The 9959-nt window shown below is 37.4% G+C and overlaps 1 protein-coding gene across 1 annotated transcript; it reads right to left on the reverse strand.

Annotated features, from left to right (window-relative positions):
- Positions 1-6836: 6836 nt before the first annotated feature.
- On the reverse strand, positions 6837-7763 carry LOC309872957 (olfactory receptor 4C6-like; the record flags this gene model as incomplete). The annotated part of the gene is made up of 1 exon (XM_082747925.1): positions 6837-7763. The coding sequence occupies one exon, from the start codon at positions 7761-7763 to the stop codon at positions 6837-6839; it is 927 nt and encodes a 308-aa protein (XP_082604051.1).
- Positions 7764-9959: the final 2196 nt, after the last annotated feature.

A 9959-nucleotide genomic window follows, 5' to 3' on the forward strand; every position in this document is an offset into this window, starting at 1 on the left:
GGAGGACGTTTGTCAGAGAATAAACGAGAATATTTGAGAAGTACTTGTTTACACCTATGTAAAGAATACATTTTTATGGACCAAAGTTTGTCTAAGTAAATCTTATCTGTGAACAGGGACTCTTTCAAAGTAAATTGGGTGGAAGTTGACACTAGAGGTAGTCATGACAAAAGGGGAAAAGGAATCACTCCAAGCACTGGAAAAGGAGAAAGGAAAAGAAGTCTGAGAATCAATCTTTGAGAGTCAGGGGAAAATAAAAAGAAATAGGTAAAATAACCCCATAAGAGATCCAACAGAGTTCTTATAAAACCCTTTCATGATTTCAGTGGTGAGGGGAGCCACATCTAGTTCCCCTCATTCCTACATTCAGGTGGAGTCTTCTTGTGCAGCTGTGGCTGTCCTAATGCTCACCTGATTTCTTTCCTTTCTCTAAGGGCTCCAAGTACTACATTGCCAGTCATTCAATATTGAAAACAATGTTTCATATCTTTTGTGCAGCTTTTAGTTACTTACAGCAATAGGGAACTCCAGTGACTGCATTATGTCCAGAAATTTAAGACACTACATTTTCTTTAAATGAATCGGTTTTGTTTTTATTTTTAAAATAATTATTAGTTATGGAAAATGGAAACAAGTGCATTTCTTTGCTTAAAAAAATAGTATAATATTACAAGGGAGTATTTAATTCACTTTAAATATGACTTTTTCTTACATCTCATCTGCCATGTTCCCATTTATAGTTTAACCAGATTTAAAAGGTATTTTTAGCTTATTCTGCATCATTTTCCTCTTTGTTTTTAATGTCTCCCATACACATACAATTCTATTGGAATTTTTTTTTTTTTTTTTTTTTGACAGAGAGAGATCACAAGTAGACAGAGAGGCAGGCAGAGGGAGAGAGGGAAGCAGGCCCCCTGCTGAGCAGAGAGCCCGACGCGGGACTCGATCCCAGGACCCCGAGATCATGACCCCAGCTGAAGGCAGTGGCTCAACCCACTGAGCCACCCAGGCGCCCCCTATTGGAATTTTTAAATTCATTTTATTAGATAGGTTCTATTTTTTTTTTCCAAATTGATAGTCATTTATCTTAATATAATTTATTTGCATGTGACTAACACTTTCAAACTCATCATATGTTAAATTACCAAATATATACAATTGAATATCTTTGCTTGATACTGTGTTCTATTAGCATATTTGTTTATTCTATGGGCATACACTATTTAAAAACATTGCTAAAGCTTTATGATATATTTGTTGTTTTTTCTTCTTCCCTGTTCCCCCCCCCACACAAAAAAAACCTTTGATAATTGTCAACTATATACTTAACAATGTGGAGTTTAGAATCATTTTTGGTTTCCATAAAAGTCTCCTCCAGAGATTTTTTTTTTTTTTTTGCCAAACTATGAAAAGAACCTAAATGTCTATCAACAGATGAATGGATAAAGAAGATGTGATATATATACAAAATGGAATACTATGCAGCCATCAAAAGACATAAAATCCTGCCATTTGCGACGATGTGGATGGAACTAGAGGGTATCATGCTTAGTGAATTAAGTCAATCGGAGAAAGACAACTATCATATGATCTCCCTGATATGAGGAAGTGGAGATGCAACATTGGGGGTTAAGGGGGTAGGAGAAGAATGGGATTGGGAGGTAGACAAACCATAAGTGACTCTTAATCTGACAAAACAAACTGAGGGTTGCTGGGGGGAGGGGGTTTGGGAGAGGGGGGTGGGGTTATGTCCTCCAGAGATTTTGATTAGGAATTCACTCTATGTGTTAATTACTTAGGAAAAATTAACAACTTAAAATGGGAGTTCTTCTCATTGTGAATTGTATAACTTATTTGATTCAGTTGTTGCACATCTTTTGTGAAAATGTTTGGTGTTTTTCATGAAGATTGTTCATATTTTTGTTATGTCTCTTAGTCTTATTGTTTTGTGAGGGAGATTTATTTCTTTTTATAATTGTTTTATTCTTACATTTGGAAGTATGCAGATTTTTGATTATGCTGATTTTTTACTAAGCTCTTTTAATAAACACTATAATCTGTCAGCTGGTTGTTTTGGTTTGGTGAACTAGATGAACACACCAACCAGTAATGAGTTGTGTTGTTTGATGTTTGGTTCTGGTTGTTTTATTTCCTTCTACTCTTATCTCATTAGTTGACACAGAATGTCCAAAGTGACAGGCTGTTGGACCGAATTTACCTGAAAATCTGTAAATTTGTTTAATCCAATAATCGTTGAACACAAAGTTTTATAAACATAATCAGTTATCATTATATTGAAATCATTAAGACTTACATAAAATATGAATGCCTGATTTCTCCTGAAAATCTGAATATGGGACAGATTCGGATATATGCTCCTCATAAGGCAACAACACACCAGAGATTAGTCTTTGCAGACTCTTAAAACGGACAAGATTTATTCCCTTTCTACAGGGAACAAATGTCTTAAATTTTTTTCTTAAATGTCTTTGTGTAGTTTTGGCTCTATTCAATTTTTTAAATTTCTTTGAAACCCTAAGCATATGAGTTTGAGAACTTGGCCTTAAAACTCTTAGTAAAATATATAATGATAGCAGCTATAAAAGGTGGCCTCTCTTATTCCTGAATTTAATGGATCTCTCTTGGAATTGAGTGTGACATTCCTTTAGGTTTCTGGAATATACCTCTGATCAAAGCAAAGAACCTCATTTTACTTTTAGTTTAGTCTGTTTTAATTGTAATTGGATGAAATTTTATCAAATCCCATTTTGGCATCTCAGAAATAGCCCTTCTATTTAACAATGTAATTTGTTTATCAGAAAATCTTGGTAACAGGAATCAACAAACTAAGGTTTGTGTTGGAAAGCAGAATATGTAAAAAAAATTCTAAGCCTTATCTGCTAAAATGTATTTAATGGGAAATAGAGGCGAGCTATTACCTGAGAACTAATGTAATCCTCTATGAAAAGATTTGATCAAACTTTATATTCTAGGATGGCACAGTCACAAAAATTTCACAATAATAGAGTGAGAAACATGAAGCTACAGCTAGCATCACACTATTCCTTTGATGGGCTTGATAAAGTTCTAAAACCTCACATATTACGCAGATATAAAGACATGGACCCCATTTTGAGGTCTTCCCAGTTCAGGAATCCAGTGTTTATATTATGTGATAAAAATAAAGATTATCCCAAGGGTTTTCAAAAAACCCAAGTCATCACATTGTTATTAATTTTTTCTTCTGTATTGATACATGGAAAAAAATCTTAAAATATAAAAAGAAGTATTTTACTGTCAAATATTTTCAAATGCTGTTATAAATTTCCTTCTACAATCAAAAATTAAAGGACAAATAGAAGCTAGCTGCAAACGCTTTTCCACCTATTCCCCCAACTCCCCTAAACACAAAAGTTAGTGTCAGTCAGCATTTATAAAGACTCCTTGAGGCTTGGTTATTTTTAAGAAACACTAACAACATTCATGCCCTTTGTGGTTTCAGGGAGTGTTGGTTATCTCAGCACTACATAAGCTGACCCTGTGGGCATTTCTGATCTTGCTTCTTGCCACTCTCTTCCTGGACCATTATGTTCCCGGTCTTTCACAGTTCCTTGAAAATACCACAGTAGTCCTGCTTTAGAGTGACCCTTTCCAGAATATTGACCCCACTAATTCTCATAAGGCTGTTTCCTTCTGATCACATTTTGTTTTTTATTGGTGCTCATCATCAATAAATATATTGAATAATTTGTTTCAGCACTTTTCCTCACAAAATCTCAACAGAATTCAAAATCAGCTGAAATGGTACCTGGTAATGGAATCTTCTTCTGCCTATCCAACATGAAGTACCCTCCATAAAATAATCAGAGCCCTCCACTTACACCAATGCTGTTCTAATGATTGCCCTCTGCCTTTTGTTTATTTAGTTTTTATTTAAATTTAATTAGCCCACATATATTACATCACTTGTTTCAGATGTAGAGTTCAGTAATTCATCAGTTGCCTGTAACTCCCAGTGCTCATCAGATCACATGCCCTCCTTAATGCCATCACCCAGTTATCCCATTCCTACCCCCACCTCCCCTCCAGCAATCCTCAGTTTCTTTCCTATAGTTAAGAGTCTTTCAGGATTTGTCTCCCTCTCTGATTTCTTCCAATTCCATTTTCCCTCCCTTCCCCTCTGATCTTCTGTGATGGTTTTTACATTTGTCTTATGGATGAAACCATATGATAATTGTTGTTCTCTGACTGTCTTGTTTCATTCAGCCTAATACCCTCCAATTTCATCCAAGTTGATGTAAATGGTAAGATTCTATTTTTTGATGGCTTAGTAATATTCCATTATTTATATATACCACACCTTCCTTATCCATTCATCTGTTGATTGATGTCTCAGGTCTTTTCATTGTTTGGCTATTGTGGACATTGTGGCTATAAACATTGGGGTGCAGGTCCTGCTTTGGATCACTACGTTTCTACGTTTGGTGAAAATACCTAGTAACACATATTTGGGTCATAGGGTAGCTGTATTTTTAATTTCTTGAGGAACCTCCATACTGTTTTCCAGAGTGGCTGCACCAGCTTCCATCCCACCAGCAGTGTAAGAGGGTTTCCCTATCTCTGCATCCTTACCAACATTCGTTGTTTCCTGAATTGTTATTTTAAGCCATTCTGAGTGGTGTGAGGTGGTTTCTCATTGTGTTTTTGATTTGCATTTACCTGATGCCAAGTGATATGGAGCATTTTTTATGTGTCTGTTGGCCATTTGTATGTCTTCTTTGGAGAAATGTCGGTTCATATCTCTGCCCATCTCTTGACTGGATTGTTTGTTTTTTGGGTGTTGAGTTTAAGAAGTTCTTTATAGATCTGGCTACTAGCCTTTTATCTAATAACATTTTCAAATATCTTCTCCCATTCTGTAGGTTGCTTTTTTAAAAATTTATTTATTTTCAGCATAACAGTATCATTATTTTTTCACCACACCCAGTGCTCCATGCAATCCATGCCCTCTTTAATACCCACCACCTGGTACCCCAACCTCCCAACCCCCTGCCACTTCAAACCCCTCAGACTGTTTTTCAGAGTCCATAGTCTCTCATGATTCACCTCCCTTTCCAATTTACCCCAACCCCCTTCTCTTCTCTAACACCCCTTGTCCTCCATGCTTTCTATTATGCTCCACAAATAAGTGAAACCATATGATAATTGACTCTCTCTGCTTGACTTATTTCACTCAGCATAATCTCTTCCAGTCCCATCCATGTTGCTACAAAAGTTGGGTATTTGTCCTTTCTAATGGAGGCATAATACTCCATAGTGTATATGGACCACATCTTCCTTATCCATTCAACCACTGAAGGGCATCTTGGCTCTTTCCACAGTTTGGCGACCGTGGCCATTGCTGCTATAAACATTGGGGTACAGAAGGACCTTCTTTTCACAACATGTGTATCTTTGGGGTAAATACCCAGGAGTGCAATGGCAGGGTCATAGAGAAGTTCTATTTTTAATTTCTTGAGGAATCTCCACACTGTTCTCCAAAGAGGCTGCACCAAATTGCATTCCCACCAACAGTGAAAGAGGGTTCCCCTTTCTCCACAACCTCTCCAACACATGTTATTTCCTTTCTTGCTAATTTTGGCCATTTTAACTGGTGTAAGGTGATATCTCATTGTGGTTTTAATTTGAATCTCCGTGATGGCTAGTGATGATGAACATTTTTTCATGTGTCTGATAGCCATTTGTATGTCTTTATTGGAGAAGTGTCTGTCCATATCTTCTGCCCATTTTTTGATATGATAGTCTGTTTTGTGTGTGTTGAGTTGGAGGAGTTCATTATAGATCCTGGATATCAACCTTTTGTCTGTACTGTCATTTGCAAATATCTTCTCCCATTCCGTGGGTTGCCTCTTTGTTTTCTTGACTGTTTCCTTTGCTGTGCAGAAGCTTTTGATTTTGATGAAGTCCCAAAAGTTTATTTTCGCTTTTGTTTCCTTTGCCTTTGGAGACATATCTTGAAAGAAGTTGCTGTGGCTGATATCGAAGAGATTACTGCTTATGTTCTTCCCTAGGATTCTGATGGATTCCTGTCTCACATTGAGGTCTTTTATCCATTTTGAGTTTATTTTTGTGTACAGTATAAGAGAATGGTCAAATTTCATTCTTCTACATATAGCTCCCCAGTTTTCCCAGCACCATTTATTGAAGAGACTGTCTTTTTTCCACTACATATTTTTTCCTGTAGGTTGCTTTTTAGTTTTGTTGATTCCTTTGCTGTGGAGAAGCTTTTATCTTGATGAAGTCAGAATAGATCATGTTCCTCTTTATTTCCCTTGCCTTCAGAGAATGGATGCTAAAATTCTCACCAGGATACTAGCCAATAGGATTGAATGGTATGTTAAAAGGATTATTCACCAGCACAAAGTAGGGTTTACTCTTGTGCAGCAAGGTGACTCAACATCCATGACTCAATCAATGTGATACATCACATTAATAAAAGAATGGACAATAATGATATGATCCTTTCAATTGATGCAGAGAAAGTATTTAACAAAATTTAGCATCTTTTTGTGGTTATTTGTTTTTTAATATTTATTGACTGTCTCCTTTTTTCGTCCAACCATCTGAATTAGGCTATTTCTAGGGACAAGTATCTTGCATTCTATAATCATTCAACAGAACTTTATGGAAACTTAATAGATGCCAATCATAAATAGACAAAAGTCTTTTTGTCAAGATGTCTGGTATATTAGAGAGATGGCAAGTGGCAAAAGTCAAATGATAAAGATATAAAAGTAATTATATATTTGATCAATTTTACAATGAAAATAAAGAAGTCACTTGCCTACAAAAGTCCTTCTTTTTCCCAGTTTCCTCATGGCATTTTTCACCTCAGTGTTCCTCAGAGTATAGATCAAGGGATTCAACATGGGTGTGATGATGGAATCAGACACAGCCATTGCTTTGTCTATGGGGTAAGTGGCTACAGGTCGCACATACAGGAAAATGCATGGCACAAAGAACAAGATGACTACAGTGAGATGGGAGCCACAGGTGGAGAGGGCTTTGCGCCGTCCTTCAGAGCTGCAAGACCTCAGGGAGCAGAGGATGACCATGTAGGAGGTGATGAGGATAAGGAAGATGGTCACACACATCACCCCACTGTTGAGGATGACTAAGAGACCCAGGGTGTGGGTGTCCATGCAGGCAAGTTTCAACAAGGGAAACAAATCACATATAAAGTGGTCGATGACATTGGGGCCACAGAAGGGTATTTGATACATGAAGAGAAGCTGTATTGCTGCATGGATAAACCCTCCCACCCAAGCCCCTCCCAGCAACAGGCAGCATACCCGAGGGCTCATAATAATTGTGTAGTACAAGGGCTTACAGATGGCCACATAGCGGTCATAGGCCATAACAATGAGAATGATGATCCCCACACCACCAAAGAAATGCTCTGCAAAGAGCTGGGTCAGGCAGCCTTCTAAGGAGATAGTAGTGGTCTTGGAGAGGGAATCCACAATCATCTTGGGGGCAATAACAGAAGAGTAAGTAACGTCCAAAAGGGACAAGGAAATAAGGAAAAAATACATTGGTGTTCTCAGACGCTGACTTGTGATCACAGTTACCACAATGAGTAGGTTTCCCAAAACTGTGGACACATACATGATTAGGAACACAACAGAAAGCACTTTCCGCAGCTCTGGGTTCTCTGCAATGCCCAAAAGGATGAATTCAGTCACATTACTTGGATTTCCCATTTTATTAGTTGATATGAGTTCCAGCTGAGAGCTAGAAATCCTATAAAAGCAACATGTGATTTATAATTAGTGGTGATTTGACCTCATGTATTTCCAGGATCTTATAGATGTTGTTATTTGTTTTTATTCATTTATTCATCATACACGCATTTGAATCTTAATAATATGCTGCAAAAAGTGTTTAGCAGGTAGATACTTCATTAATGCTAACTTCTCCCATGACATTTCTTCTCTTTCTTTAAATGATTCTTCCATATGAAATACAGTTTTCTTCCCTTTACTACTACTACTACTATTACTACTGCTGCTGCTGCTGCTGCTACTACTACTACTACTACTACTACTACTATTAGCCAACATTTTGAACACCTGCTCTACTCCAGATACTGTATCTACCCATGATTGACTCATTTTACTGGAGGATAGAGCAGATCTTGATAGAGTTTATGAAACAATCAAGGTTGCGCAGCTCATGAGTGGGGAGGCCAGAAAATGAACCATATTTTTAAAATCCTGAATCAGTGTCCTCAAATATCAGCATTGTTTCTCTAGTAAATACTATGTGAGTTTATCATATACCAATCACTGTGCTAATCATATAACATATATATTGTCCTGTTTTATCTTCCAAACAATTTGAAGTGTTTTATGCTTCCTATGCTCTTTTCCAGACATTACAATTTTGTTATATATTTTTTTCTTTACCTGTAACTATTAAATGATCAAAATATACCTAAACCTCATGATTATATGAACCTGTGTGATATATTGCTCCTTGATGAAAATTACAAACAGGAATGGTCCAGCAAAGATCCAAGTCCTACATACTGACTCAACCATGAATCATCTTAAGGTATTCATTTGATTTCCCCTGTTCCCTAACTAGAGCAAAGGATTCTGGAATATAGTAAAAACACCAATTAAGCAATTAAGTTTTAGGTTTACTAACTCTGTTGCTGGGCATTGTGGCAAATATAATATAATATTACCTCACTTAAGCCTCATGCAACCGAATGAAATTAAGTACCATTGGGACTTCCATTGTAAAGAAGAGCAATCAAGATCTTGGGAAGTTAAAACTCTTGCATAAGACTAGAAAACTGGTGTACTGTGGACTGGCCTTTTTTTTTTTTAATTTATTTATTTTCAGAAAAACAGTATTCATTATTTTTTCACCACACCCAATGCTCCATGCAATCCGTGCTCTCTATAATACCCACCACCTGGTACCCCAACCTTCCACCCCCCGCTACTTCAAACCCCTTAGATTGTTTTTCAGAGTCCATAGTCTCTCATGATTCACCTCCCCTTCCAATTTACCCCAACTCCCTTCTCCTCTCTAACACCCCTTGTCTTCCATGATATTTGTTATGCTCCACAAATAAGTGAAACCATATGATAATTGACTCTCTCTGCTTGACTTATTTCACTCAGCATAATCTCTTCCAGTCCCGTCCATGTTGCTACAAAAGTTGGGTATTCGTCCTTTCTGATGGAGGCATAATACTCCATAGTGTATATGGACCACATCTTCCTTATCCATTCATCCTTTGAAGGGCATCTTGGTTCTTTCCATAGTTTGGCGACTGTGGCCATTGCTGCTATAAACATTGGGTACAGATGGCCCTTCTTTTCACTACATCTGTATCTTTGGAGTAAATACCCAGGAGTGCAATTGCAGGGTCATAGGGAAGTTCTATTTTTCATTTCTTGAGGAATCTCCACACTGTTCTCCAAAGCTTGCATTCCCACCAACAGTGTAAGAGGGTTCCCCTTTCTCCACATCCTCTTGCACCAACTTGCATTCCCACCAACAGTGTAAGAGGGTTCCCCTTTCTCCACATCCTCTCCAACACATGTTGTTTCCTGTTTTGTTAATTTTGGCCATTCTAACTGGTGTAAGGTGATATCTCAATGTGGACTGGCCTTTTGATCCCACAGCTCAAACAGTTATCAACTCTGTTTGTCCACTACAGAAGAGAATAGACTATGTGACGTTTCAAGAGAGTTCTTATTGTAATCCAGGAGGAAGCCTCCCAAGAAAACATGACTTGTGCTACTACTGGGAACTTTTAGGCAGAGGCTGGCTGTCGTAGTTTAGGAATATTATAAAGCATAGCTTCAAGTGACATGTGGACACTACCATTCTGTGAAAGCTAAGAAGTTACTCTTAAAATCTAGCAACCTCACTCCTAC

This window comes from Mustela nivalis (assembly GCF_964662115.1).
Source record: "Mustela nivalis genome assembly, chromosome: 9".
NCBI classification, from domain to species: domain Eukaryota; kingdom Metazoa; phylum Chordata; class Mammalia; order Carnivora; family Mustelidae; genus Mustela; species Mustela nivalis.